This window comes from Mycetomoellerius zeteki, unplaced genomic scaffold, assembly GCF_001594055.1.
Source record: "Mycetomoellerius zeteki isolate Tzet28-1 unplaced genomic scaffold, Tzet1.0 scaffold62, whole genome shotgun sequence".
NCBI lineage: Eukaryota > Metazoa > Arthropoda > Insecta > Hymenoptera > Formicidae > Mycetomoellerius > Mycetomoellerius zeteki.
In genome coordinates, this window is record NW_017257632.1 from 3,352,489 (window position 1) to 3,367,347 (window position 14,859).

Here is a 14,859-nt window from a genome sequence, read left to right on the forward strand (position 1 = left end):
TTATGAAAGAGAGAGCGTATGTGGTCAGACTGAATGAGTGAGATAGAATGTGTTGAAGTAAAAGAGTGAGAGATAAGCAGGGGAAGGGAAATCTTAGAATCAGAAGTTCACAATGAAATTATTTGAAATATCCTGGAAATAATTTCTCCAAGCAATTTCGCGATTTTTTTGACTTGTTTTATGTAAAAACATGATGAATAGCTCTTACTTACTTTACGATCGTTTTGCTTTTGTTCAAGAAAACGTGCAATTATTGAAATTATAATTACTGAAATCGCAATGATGTCATATTAATGTTGCGACGTGTTCGAACGAATGAAAAAAGTGTGATGTACTTTTCGTTTAAAACGTCACGATAAAGAAGACAGGAATCACTTATCTCTTAGAGAGTCAGTCATCGCGTCAATACGAGTCTTACTAACGTCAGTTAGTATTAATCGTAATTAAACATTTTTTTTTCATCTTATTATATTCGGTGATGCAGTATATAAGAGAAGACAATGAAGGATCGGTTAAATCACGATCTGAGCCGAGATTACCGTTGGTGAAACCGGCTCATTTTCATCATTATAAAATTACCCTGATTATCGTGTCAGTTCTGAATTTGCTTTGTGAGATCTATTTAAATCGCGATGAATCATTGATAATGTATTTCTCGGTAATTCAAAGTCCGTCTCGAAGAACAAATGTACCAAATACCATGCTTCTAGAATCGTTGACACGCTGTTACATCATTGATTTTTGAGCTTCGACTTTTTAGATTTTTCTTCCTCTTTGGCTACGCGTGGGTAAGAATTGCGAATGACGAAAGAAACGGAACTTTAGGGCCGGCTCTTTGTCGAGTGCTTTCCTTTTCTTTGGAGAAGTTATTTTTCATTTACGCGGACACTAGAAATGAGAAAAAGAAAGATCGAGCAAAAAGAGGAAAAGTGATTCTCAGTGAAGTAAAATTGTGACAGGGATTGGTATCGAAAGAAGCGAGAAAATGAAAAATATGAAGAACAGAGGGAAGAGAGAATGAATGTATGAGTGAACGAGTGAGTGAGTGAAAGAAAGAGAGAGAGTGAGAGCGAGAGTATGAGGGGCTTAGCGGGGATGCTGAATTCGGTCGTAGGGCCACGATAACACGATTGTGATGACAGATTACTTATACACACTGATTAGTAGCGAACTCTTAGCAGTTTCGTTTAGTATATTCGTTTAGCATTGTAGGGAGAAAGTGAAGTAACTACTATTTTGTGGCCCTGCGAGATCCGAATTCGACGGCCCTGTTCAGCCAATGCATCGTTCGGAGAAAACGAAAGGGGAGCGCGAATAAAAAGATCCATTCGTTTCTGCGCGTTGACTGCGAGCGAGACGCCACTCAATGAATTCTGTATAAAATTCGCTTTACAAGTCTACATGCATGTCCATGAGTATACACACACTCACACAATACACATACATACTCGACATGAACACAGGTCGCGAATACTCGAGACATGATACATACGCGATACATTACACACATACTCGAATCTGTAGACTCGTAGGTTTACTATTAATTATAATGAATTATAATTATATCTATTATATATCAATGTATAATTATATATTTAGTTTTTAGGTTTATGATTATATTGGCTAATTATTTCCCGCATGTACATACGCCGTGAAGCTCCAGAGAAAAAATTAAATCTTTAACAAAGAAAATCTATAATTTTTTCGACTGTTTTTGTACAGAGATAATAAAAACAAAAGGCCTCGTGCTTATGAAATTTCATGAATATAAAAAAAAACACGTGTCGATTAATCTCGTCGTCCATTATCCTAATCACCTTATACCAAGCGTATACTGTTTCATGCTGTTTGCAATATAAGGTGTCACATGAAGAAATATGAAGCATCAGCATAATCGGCCGTAAACATCGTAAGATTCGATGTTTTCGAGACGAACTCTGAGTAAATCAATTTTAACGTTTCCAAATTTACTTCGCATTATTGACAGACTGTGCAATAAGCTCTACAAATATGCGAATATTTAACCTCTCGAGGATTGGCACATATGTATACGTTTAGTTTTACCCGATATTTGACTGTTTAGCAAAGTATAATATGGTACTATTTGGGAGTAAATATTCCCTAGGAAACAGTAAACATAAAAAAAATTAAATAGCAAATATTTCCTTATATTTCATATTTATTTTGGTATATTTAAAATAAGTACATTTGAAACATCAAATAAAATAATTTTTTCTCACCTTCAAATATTCGTCCCTCAAGAGGTTAATAATGAAGTAACGTCAGCAACGACTGCGACCTTGAATTATTTAAGACATTAGCGCGTCGTATCTGGTGTTTGGCAAACAAATTTCGTAAAAACGCCAATTCCGCGAGTGAAATTGTTTACTTGGAAGATGAGAGGTTGAATATCGATGATTTTTTTATTGACAATTCCGGTGAAGCGAGTCGATTTACGCGATCGCGATTTGCAAAGTGATAAATAGTATGTAATTTTTTTGCATATGTTGGCGAATGCAAACGGGAAATCGAGGATCACTTTTCAATCGCACTCACGCGTTCCTGGGATTCTCAATATGGTTATTCTCGGAAATTCTCGATCGAAATAATTCGAGAGGACACTGGTAGAGACAAAATTGCACGTGTCATTCGTCAGAAACGTTTATTGTCTTATAAAGATACTATTATTAAACTTTCTGAAAATGAGTAATAAGAGCTTTCTCGTGAAAACGTCATATATTCTATATAGCGAGTGAGGAGAATAATTAATCTAAATGAGTAAATTTTGAAAGTTTTCTAATAATTGTCGATTAATAAGTGAAATAATAATTAACGACATTCGCCGTTTGGAGTTTATTTAATTCACGAGGCGCGTGGATATTCCTGTTGAAAAAATCTGTGAGATTATCCGAGTTAATGAAGACATAAGTATGTTGAAACAGTGAAGATTATGAACAGAAGAAAATAATTATATCATAATTTTGAATCTATCATGTTGATTACAAATGTAAAATAAAATGGGAAATACAGGGAGAGACTTTTTCTCTGCAGGATCTCTCGTATTTTTATTTTTTAAATTTTCTTACTCTTATTATGACATTGTTGTTTTTACATTCTTCCAAGTTTCCTGTGGAATGTTTAATTACAGAGCTGACGCGCATATTGCGATAAGTATGTTAAGCCAACATTTATCGTGCACGTTTCGCGATGAGAAACTAAAAAAAAAAAATAAAAATGTGTGAAATAAATGCTGCCATGCAATAAATTAGTGCTACTTCCAACAGTTAATCGTCGATAGTTTAATCGATTCTGTGACGCAAAAGATAGATATTAAAATCTGCGAAATCGTGTGATGCAACTAAAAAGAAAGAAATCGAAGAATGATGAATAAATTCGATACGTGAGATTTATAGACCGCGTATTTTCAAATTATAAGCATCGGACGAAGCTTTCCTGGCATCGCCAGGAAAGAACGAGGATGAAGTATACGAGCCGATAAAATGAAACGAGATAATGCCACAATGATGCCAAGATTGCAAGATTTACGCTTCCTGCTGCGTATCCTCTACGAGTTATTTGCAACTATCAACTACTGATGCGAATTCTGTTATAGCGTAACGACTGACGATTTTGCTGTTCTGATCTGAACACCGATCTTGTTGAAGCTACCGTTCTGCGCTCGTTATGAACTTCCCGTATACTCCATAGGATGAGAAAAGGTTAATGGATCGCCTAAAGGGCGCGCGTTACATCGTCGTCGTAGCCGTGTTCTTCACGTTCGAGCGACTTGGTTCAACAACCTGATCGACCATTCTTAAAGTTTCTCCAAGTCTTCCTTCTCTTCACGATGTGGAACAGATAGGAGACAATCTCGCGCGAATGTTGATAAAGTTGAGGCGTACTCAATGACAGCAAATTATTGCTTTTGAAAAAGAAGGAATCATAGGAATAAGATACCATCGCCATTTTCGTCTTCGTTTTCATCGTCTCGACATTGTTGTCGTTATCATTGTCGTTATCGTTGTCGTTATCATTGTCGTTATCGTTGTCATTATCATTGTCGTTATCGTTGTCGTTATCATTGTCGTTATCATCGTCGTCCTCATCGTCCTCGTCGTCCTCGTCACTGTCATTGCCAGTCTCCGCAGTCACCGATGATGGTTGTCGTGGAGGTCAACGTCGGTTGTTGCCCCAGCTACCTCTGACGTTGCTTGGCCCGCTCGTCGGTTGGTGGCCCTCTTGTAAGTTAGAATTGCTGATTCTGTTCAGCACGAAGTTCCCTTCCTTCTCGACTTTCCTTCACCCCTCCCGCTCTCTTGCTCTCTTTCTTCTTCTTTCTCTTTCTCTCTCCACCGCCCTAGGCATCCTACTCTACCAATCTCTTCCGCGCGACTTCCTCACCGACTTTGTTTCTCGCCGAGGCTACGTATCACACTTTGTTGCCTGCTAACTACACGTTATTCGATAATAATACGTAATGCCTCGAAGAGACCGTCGAGTTTCTCGATCGAGCTGGCTTGAGCAGTCGATTTATGGCGATGAACATCGCAATCCTTTGATCAGCGAAGGAACCGTGCGATTGAGGAGAGAAGGTAATAGGGAATTTTTGCAATACCGTGTATCCAGATACGGTAAACGCTAAAATCACGTTATTTTTAATGGAAAGTCGAACTACGCATGCACAGTCTCCACTGTATCTGGATACACTGTATTGCAAAAATTCCCTAGTATCACGCAATCTTGACCATCTGGAATACGTAAACTGATCTATTAAGGGTGTCCCAAAGTCGTTTGTTTTACCAATTATTTTTCAAATGTAAGCATTTTTCTAAATGCCTTTACTTTTATTTAAAAATCTTCTCCCCATAATTAAATTATAAACGATGATAGTCCAAACGATAATAGTCCAATTTTCTTGACATTTCTCTAATTTCTCTGATTTCTAATTTTGTTGCAACCCTGTAAAATGAATAATCAACTTTTGCCTTTTATAGTTTCTTCAATATTTGGGGCCATCATTTTGTAAACGAAAGCCATTCAAGTCGTTAATCTGATCGCGAGTCATGACTGTCACGAACGAGGAGTGAACGGGGCGTGAACGAAAAGCTATAGTGATGTTCGACGGTAAAAGGGTCCTTTCCTCCTTCGCGTTTTTTCTCTCTCTTCTCCCTCTGTCATTAGCGGAGACTCTCGTTCTCGCTGTTTCGTTTATTTCAAAGGCGAGTTTTAATTGCGCTTATCGATTGCCACAGCGAAGGGAACAAGGTTCTCCTTTCTTGTCCATTTCATCCATCTCTCTCTCTCTCTCTCTCTCTCTCTCTCTCTCTCTCCCCCAACCGTTCCTCCTTTCTCTTACGCTCGCTCAGTCACACGCTCCGCCTCTTATCACTGAACAACGGTGAGCCTCTTCCATCGCCGCCGCCGCCGCTTTTTTCTCTTTCCTCGCCGTACACCTTCTGCCTTGGGACGCGGTGCATTGTCCCACGTTGAAGTGCACTCCGCTCACAGCTGCAACGTCGTTCTTGCACGACTTGTCGGAGAACGCCGCGCCGTTCGGCAAATTGGCGAGTCCGGCGTATCTCAGCTTCACTCGAGACGAATCTCTTCAGGATTGTTGGTCGAGTTGGTCCAACAGTCCCGTTAAAGCGAGTGCGAGATGATCTAACGGGTCAACGTTTATTTATGCGTAATTGCAGACTACAGACATAATTTATTTACACTTTTCTTTCGCCATTGTGTCTATAACGGTTGGATCGTTTTAAGGAAATTTTAATATCGAGTTTCTCTTAACGGTTTTAAGCTCCTCTCTGCAGCGACGCTGCGGCGCGAAATTGGGAAGTTTTAATTACCCCGCGACCGTACTTAGGGGTTAATCGGCCCTGGGAACACCAGCGGCTTTATAGTCTTCGGGAAGTTTGGTCCGCCCGCGGACATTAAACGCGGCGTTTCCAATTACGCCGCGTGCATCTCGCGTCTCGTCGGTGTGCGATGGTCGACGTGTGCAACTGTGCACGCGCGTGTAAACCTCTCCCGTTGATCCGTTCGGAGTTTCGCAAGCCCGGCGGTCGTTAACCTTACGCGAAAATGGATAAGACGGTTCGGTTCGGTTCGGTTCGGTTCTGGCAACGCCGCCACTGTACCCATAGAGACTCGATATACTCGGTATGTATACCAGAGCATATACTTACACATAAGTACCATTAAAAGGTGCTGCGGAATACAGGACGTTCCAGACGTACATATTTTCTACCAAGTACAGAAACTAAAGGAAACACGGTCCTTTACAATGTATATTCTAAAACAATAGTAACTCGCGCGAGTTCCAAAGGGATATTTCATATTTGTATCCAGCTGGGTAAACGATAACGCGTAACACGTTAATAACCAATAAACATGGTATGGCGTCGCTTAAACTTTAGCGTAGATGTCTTATACGCGAGATGCGTTACACCAGCCGCACCTATCGCCTTCTAAGCTTCGACATATGACGAAGCGTGTATAATAAGATAACCGACCTTGTAACGAGATTATCACTGTGTGCGACGCGCTACTGGCTCTTCTAAGGTAGCTTGATAGCGACAAGAAACAATTATCTTTTAAACGCGCACGATCATCGCGACGGTTAGGCTAACGGTAAAAGATGCGTTCTATTACTAGCCGCAACGAGTGGAAAATAACGCTGCTATATCGGTTATAAGTTACAACTTGCTCCAGTTTAAAATGGTTATTAAAGACCTCCTTGTTGCTCGCAAGATGTGATAAAAGGTTAGGTACACGATAAAACACGACAATTGTCAATTATTGCGTTCTATATTAATTTTCGAAATACAGTCATAATTTATGATTGTCATCGAGCTAAAATTAATATTACATACTTGATTTTTGCGTTGTAATTATCTTGCAATTATAGTTATTAAGTGATTTGCGATAATTCTTTGGTTATCACGCGGTTCAAATGAGAAACGATAATTTATAAAAGCTGACTTAAATGTCAACAATACTCGCGTATCTTGAATTACGATGAATTATATTAAAAGTGAGGTAATAAACGAACAATCTTATATATCGGTATTCATAGTCAGTTCTCATATTTAAGATTGTCTTGAGTATAGTTTTAAGATGTCCTAAACCAATCACAGGCCAGTATTCATATAACCCGTTTTTATTTCGAGACCGTCTTACGTTATGTCTTAATACGGTTTTCTGATTGGTTCATGACTTCTTAAGACTGCACTTAAGACGGTCTTATAAATATCAAAATCGACTATCAGCCACAGAGTCGCATTAGCGTCTTAAAATATTACTGAAGACGATCTTGTAATAAGAACGGACTATGAATGTTGGCCATAGTATCTCATACTGTTGATCAAATAAATATAAAACTGTTCGGAAAAGATTTATTCCATGGGACACACCACGTCAAAATTGCGCGCAACCAAAGTCGTATACGGCACAAAATTTTTCGTTCACGTTGCGACACGTTGTATGAGATCGCATCGTGCGATAAACGTTCCTACAATGTTCTCCTTCCGTGTGAAATCGCGTTCGTTTAAATATTTAAAGTAAAATTTTACTTGATTTTAAAATGCTTACGCACTCCTGACGTCACAATTTTTGGAAATCGACGTTGGAAACGCGCCTCCTTTCAACTCATTTGTTCTTAATGCCAACGTGCTCGTTAATGACGCTTTCGAAAGTTCGCGGTCGCAGTTCTCTTTTTACTACCGGCATAAATGACTTCATTCGCGTGACTCATCGTCTCGTGTCTAGTGTACGGAGTATATCATATACACACTATAGCTGCACGACGATCACTGGAAAACCACACGACGTGGAATAGGTGATTTCGCGAGTTCTTGAAGCACGACCAATCGACGGTGTCGCTTTCCAAGCATCGGATGCTCGGCTCGAACCTTCCAGATGCTGCTCAAATCTGAAATTATTAAGATAATTTTAAGCGTCGATTGCACAAGAACCACTTTACGAGCGTATATTTTTACATTACCATTCGAGGGACAGAGCGACAGGCTTGACAAGTCTGTAAAATTCAACAGGTTATTTGTCAATAACTAGTATAAATAAATGTTGTAGCCTGGCATTACACACTTAATAAAAAATAATATTTCTATCTGTGCTATCTAATATGTTTTTATTCGTTCTAAAACGTCTGACGAAATTCGACTGAATTGATACGTCATCGAGAGAACGTTTTTTTTTTCTCTCAAACAGATCGGTTACGATATTTCGTAACCGATCGAATCATTCACCATATCACGAGAGACATTTATTCGTCAGTGTAATAGCGCGCGTCACTTTACGATGAGTAATAGCGTAATGCAATTCTATAACTTGACTTCACTGCGAGCAAGGTTTGCGATAACTACGTACACGACTATGTACACGAGTAATATTTTTCTCTTTATGAATATCAAGTGATTCGTTGAATTGCAGTTTCATGTCTACTAGCTTCTTTTCTTCCTCGAGAGAGACAACATTGTCCGTATTGTATCTTAACGTCTATCACGCGGCCGACGTTGCTTGCAATTACGTGGTCATTGACAGTACGTAATTACGTCACTAGAGACAGAAAGGCTTCGAACGTATCTAAAAGGTAAGGCGGTTTCTAGTGTGAGAAATTCGTATTCCTGAATAAGGAGTTTACGTAACTCGAAGCGGCAAGGCGGTAAAACAAACGGAGGCGCGCGAGTGTTTTATACAAATTCGTTTCATGAATCTAGCACGGGAGAAAGTGTTGCCTTTGCTGACCGTTTCATTAGCATTGTACATGTGAGACGACACGTCAGACATTAATTACTGTGTATTCCAGCTTGCGCCAAGGAATGAAGAATATATGCTCGCGGCCGCACGATCCATCTTTGTGGTTCGATATTAAGAAGGGATAATACTGCCTACTGAAATGACGGCTAAACTTAATCGATGTCAATAGTGTACTTTTTTAATTCCAAATTATAAAAATGACAATAATAGTAATATCTTTAATTCATTTCTTTCATTATCATTCTAACACTCAAACGCATACATTTATCCTTATCTAACATATTGCAGCGCCATCTCTTGTAAAATCCGGTACCTATTAAACACAATTATACTTTTTAACGTTTGTTTCTACCAATGTATAGTTTAAGTTTAATCTCAGTTCAACTAACTTTTCTAAATGTTTTTCTAAGATAAGAATTAAAAAAGGATGAAGAGTAAGTTGAACCGAGATTAAAATTAATCTTTACATTGATAAACAGGCATTGGTCTTCGCTAAGCATACGTCACACGTAACGTAATTTGCAGTTGAATGTAAATCTTTTTTTAAGCTTTCAATCTTAGTTTCATAAATTCGGTATTGTTCGTTCACGTAATCCTACGGGTAGTATCGCGTTATTGTGTCTATGCAACTAGAACTTTTGTATTAAGGAAATATGTACGTCAGGCTCTACGAGTTGAAAAATGTAAGTTTTTAACTTATTTCGATTTTAATATAAAGTCCATCTTTTAATTTTGCATCTATTTCAATCCTATAAAAGGATTTTTTATTCGTTCGGTCAATTCGAGGATTTCAAAAAATATGCTAATAATTTTATCACTCAAGCATTCTCTCGAAGGAAAAAAATATGTATTTCTAATGCCGATGAACTCGATGTCACTGATAAGGACGTGATCCTGCTAGGTTTAAGGCCAAACCCGCGATGATAGGTCTTCCGTGAAGGCTAATATCATAGATATCTACGACGGCCGATCGCGATTTCTGAAGCGTTGCGAAATACTGTCGCGAAATCCCGATCGCGAATCAACATCGATCGGTCGACGTTTGAATTTCCACGGCACGATAACATAAAACGCCTCATCAGCCTTTGCTCGACTTTCACCAGCTCTCGGAGGCGAGCGATTTTTCTTCAACGACTGTTGCTACTAGTCGAGCTTAAGGAAATGTCATGGCTGCGCAAATCTTGACCGACTTGATATCTCACATGGTCGCGTGTTACGTCAGCGTGGATATACATCTAACAAAGATATCGAATCACAACGCAAAAACTTTTCCGATTCGCAGTTTTTACCTCGTCGAGGTGATGAATTTTGTTGCGTGCCACAATCTCTCATTCTAGAACCTTAGGTATTTCCAGATTTTTCTTAAACAAATTTTGCTACTATTTCCGTATACGATATCATAAATTTTAGAAATGCAATGAACATTTCAAATTTTTTCTATCTTATTATTGTTCCCTATAATTCTCTTTCAAAACATTCAATCAATCATATTATTTACAATCGATGATGAATATTCTAAAAGACTTGTTGCCAAAAAGAATTTGCCAAAATTTTCATGAAATTGACATAAAATTGACTAAACATTTCTTTGTCTGCTTACAGATATGACAATACGTTGATGAGAAACGTCGAGGCATTGCATTCGAAATCTACCATGTTTTTCTTGGAAACGACATCTGCTTCCGCCGGAGATGTGGAAGAAGAATCATCGTTCGATTCCGAGACAAGTTTACCCCTTACGGCTCTCGCTGTAGAAGATGCGATTTATAAAGGAGAAGGAAACGCCAATATCGTTGTCGCCCTATCACACGTAAGTTAATTACATATTTTTCTTATTTTGTGTATTGCGTCTCGGATATTTTTAATAATTCTATAATTTTATAATACGCATTCATATGCGTATCATAAAATGTAAACCAATTCATCTCTGTGTTTATTTTCAAAGTACACAACATTCATATTAACATATGCATTTTATTATTATGAAACTTTTGAAATTGGAAATTGTATAAATTCACACGCAAGAAATGTTATTATAGATACGAGGAACCGCCTTAATCTAATGTGGCATTTTTCACTCATATGTGTATAAACTTTTGAGTCGAATTTAATACATTTTCTTGAGTTAAATTTCGTTTATTATTTTAATTAAATTAACGACGTATTAAACAGGAATAGTGGCAACTAGTACAAATGATTAAAAATAACTCAAATTAAATATAATTTGACATTATGAATTTAACTGTGTGTATCTGCGTTGCTTAAAAGTATTTTATGAGGTATTTTGCTAAGAACTCGAAAGAACGAGAAATCCCCCCCCCCATCTAAGTATAATAATTCCGTTTTTTATTCGTTCTTTTTTATGCTTCGCAAAACCTTATCAAGGAACTCTTGAGAATTATTCCTTTGAAGATCTTTATTTCTCTATTTTGCGACCGAGTAAGACATGCCTAAATAAGTTTGGATTTTCTATTTTGTTTTCTTAGATTTCGCGAGAGTCTCGCAACGTGTCTAATCATTTTTTTACTCCATTTTTGAACTACTGTCGTCCGCAATTTCGATTCTCTCTTTGGCGTCATCATTGATTTGCGATTCAGCTTCTTTTCTTCATTTCGTGCGATGCGTTCAATTTTGCAACTGTCGCGAAGGTGTCTTTCAAAACAAGTAAAATTTTCTAGATTGTGTTTGATGCACGAATGAGAGCGTGATGTTTTACTTTCACACACGTATATACAAAGATGTGTTACATACTTCTAAATGGATTAATTTTCTTAGGAAGCTTTACAAGTGCGTAAGTATAATGTCGAAGAGAAAAACGGAGAAGCCTGTTTTATAACGCTTAATATCTGTGCAACTGCTATAAGTGCTATTTATAGCGAATAGTGAATTGCATATAAATGTAATACAATTAAGATGCAAATGCGCAAAAAACATGCGAATAACTATTCATCGGCAACGTAAAAAATGCCACTGGCAGATGAAAATAAGTAAGAAGGCATTTTGAGTCACTCCCACAATAATCGATTGTACGAGTTATCTCGTCAACAGATAAGGACACGCGTAATTTCTTTTTGCGTAGTTTTCGTACAAAAGTCTCAACGAGTTATCATCGCGCGATGATAACTTCGCATGAACAGTCTCAAATACAGAAAAACACGATAGTTGTTAACGTTTGATAATAATGTAATCATTGTAGAAAAAAAGATGAGATTCTCGTGTTCGCGTTGTTATGTCATTCCGCATCACAAACATTTCTGACGAGAAAAACCTATTTGATACTGCAAAAAGTCTATCATAAACAATGGAAAAACACACGGAAAGATTTTGTTGAAATATTTAAAAATTCAGTTGGCTCTGAAAATAACTTTGTTAGGTCATCAAAATAATTATGAGAAAATCTCAAGTATAATGAACAATGCTGCAAAAAAAAAGTTTGAATATTCTCGCAATCAATTTTAGCATCCAACATAATTATTTTACTACATCTAGCTAAATTTTTTTTATAAATATTCTTAATATTTCAATAAAACTGCCCTTTCTGTCCACATGGAACATTCTGTATGCAAAACACTACCTTAAATTCTACGTACATGATACTTCTCTGACTCACTGTATAATTAACGAATAACTAATAACTGCGTGACCAATCGAGAATTGTGTTTTAATAATGCAGATGCGACAAATTGTATCTCTTCGTGGCAGGAAGGGGACGCCCGTTGGCCAATCACACGTGGATGTAGCCGCATATTTCTTTAGGAAGCGGACAAACAATCATAAGCATAAATAATTTCGTTTAATTGCCCTGGTTGTCCGCACCGACCGTGTTCTCTTATCTCTGCCGTTCATTAATGCAGAGCGCGTCATATTGTTGTTATCGTCATAGGAAATGAATTTTTCTACTTTGCGCGTCTTCTCAGGTGCGCAATTTCGAGAGATCGCGATACGCTGAACGAACGCACCTGTCGTTTCTATCCGATGCATCGTGGACTTTATCGCGGATCGATAATAATCACAAGTGTGTGGAATGTTTGGGATGTGTGTGTATGTGTTGAACTTCTATGACCTAGATTGAATTATCATTATCATGATTATATATCGCGACGAATTGGGTACGGCTCTCTCAAAAAATTGTAATTACTATTACGAAAAGGTCGCGGGACTATATCGGGGATATTTTGCGTAATCACAGATGGATTATGATCCATTGGAGTTGAATATAACATTTTATTATTTTTAGTTTCCATATATAATATATCAAAATTAATGTAAATTAATCCATTTCTGTAATTAGTTTCAAAGTAAACAACGTCCATATTAACTAAGTGAATAATAAATTAGGTTTGAGTCAAATTCTTTTAAAATCTATACAGAAAGAATGATTTTACTCAAGCATCTAAAAATTTAGCTAGATACGAATCTGAAAATAATTTTGATGGCTTATCAAAGTAATTACGTAGGACACTCTTAACTTAACTAATTGATAAAATATCAAATTACTAAAATATCTTTTTGCAACATAATCAGTTTCCTGCATAATTAGTTTGATTGTCCAAAATTATTTTTAGATGTGTATCTAGTTTTTAAAATAGAATAGAATAGAATTTATTTCACTTCAGCATATATAAACCGAGAAAGGGACTTGGTTTACAATAAAAATCCTTAACCTCATGCATCCATCCATACCGCTTTAATCCTCATTAAACTTGTCTAAATCTATACTTATATTTATTTACTCTTGTCACGCCTGTCTCTTCTTTATTCATCTACTTATCTGCTTATTTTGTATCTCTTACGCCATACACTCTCCTTAAATACTTAAATACTATCTTACTGTCTTACTATTTCTCTATTTAGCCTAAATCACAGCTCATTCCACAACCTATCTAATTTTTAGATACTTTAACAAAATCGTTCTTTCTATGTAACAATGAATGTTTATTGTATATCGTGAATCTTCGCTACCAGGAATCAATCCAAATTTTAAGCAAGAAACTGAACGTTTTATTAACACTTGGACGGATTCAACGGATGCTCATACAATATTGCTCCGATTAAATTTCTAATACGTGATTTCTCCTGTCGCACGCAAACGATATTCCACCTCGTGTCACGCGGTCAACGCGTACATCGATGACAGCGATGCATGCAGACGTACTACACAATGTAACTCCGGATCTCCGTTTCACATCGTCGGCCGTCATCTCGGTACACTCGTCGGCGAGTTTGTCGAACTTGCAAACGGTCAGCCTGCGTCGTGGCTGACAGTGCGGATAAAAGAGAGTGGATTAGAGCTGTCCTTTCGGATATTTGTCGATACCTTTAAAGTATCGACAATATTCGCAATATCGAGAATTACGCTGTGTTAAAAATTTCACAGTCTGAAATTCTCCACAGAATAAGCATTAAACAAGCGTAAGCATCGCTAATCGCAAATTTGTCTGGTTTGTGGTGGTAAGATGTATCGACTTGTTCTTCTCTTCCTCTACCCTTCCTCTTCTTTCTCTTCGTTTTCTTTTCTCTCTTTCGTCACGTATTTCCTCTTCACGTAGCGACCTTAACCCGCGCGTTGAGTCATCCCCGCCGTTGCTTTATAATTTTATTATGTGACTCGGCTGCATTGACTTCGAGGGACTATATCGGTTGCGAAGGGAGGACGAATATCGAATGAAAAAACTTTGAACGCCGCGAGCCTCGAGACTCCAATACTTTGGTGTTTAGGAGAAAGTGGGGAAATTGTGCTTAGCGGGTATTTGTGCGCATCCTGGGGTGCGTTCCAATACTCGACTCTATCAACTCCGAGTATCTTTTATCCTTGTTCTTCACCGAATGTTGAAGACAGTTGAACAAGGATAAAAGATACTCGGAGTTGATAGAGTCGAGTTTTGGAACGCACCCCTGATTTGGTACTTTTACAATGGATGAAGACATCACTGTGGTGAAATTTTTGCGTAGGAGATTGTCCTCTTAAGATATAACTACAAAAGATACGACGTAAATACATTGCTAACCAGAGAAATACAAAAAAGTGAAATCACATCTTTTCTTGTTATTTTAGCATTCAGAAAATAAGGTGGTAAGTTC

General features: G+C 37.6%; 1 protein-coding gene across 1 annotated transcript in view; it reads left to right on the forward strand.

Moving 5' to 3' along the window:
* The window catches only part of Ipk1 (Inositol phosphate kinase 1), a 61,219-nt gene that overhangs the window by 22,782 nt on the left and 23,578 nt on the right, over positions 1–14,859 (forward strand). The window contains exon 2 of the mRNA XM_018457210.1: positions 10,381–10,588. Within this exon, the coding sequence (XP_018312712.1) occupies positions 10,397–10,588 (192 nt within the window). The 5' untranslated portion in view covers positions 10,381–10,396. The remainder of the gene's footprint in view (positions 1–10,380; positions 10,589–14,859) is intronic.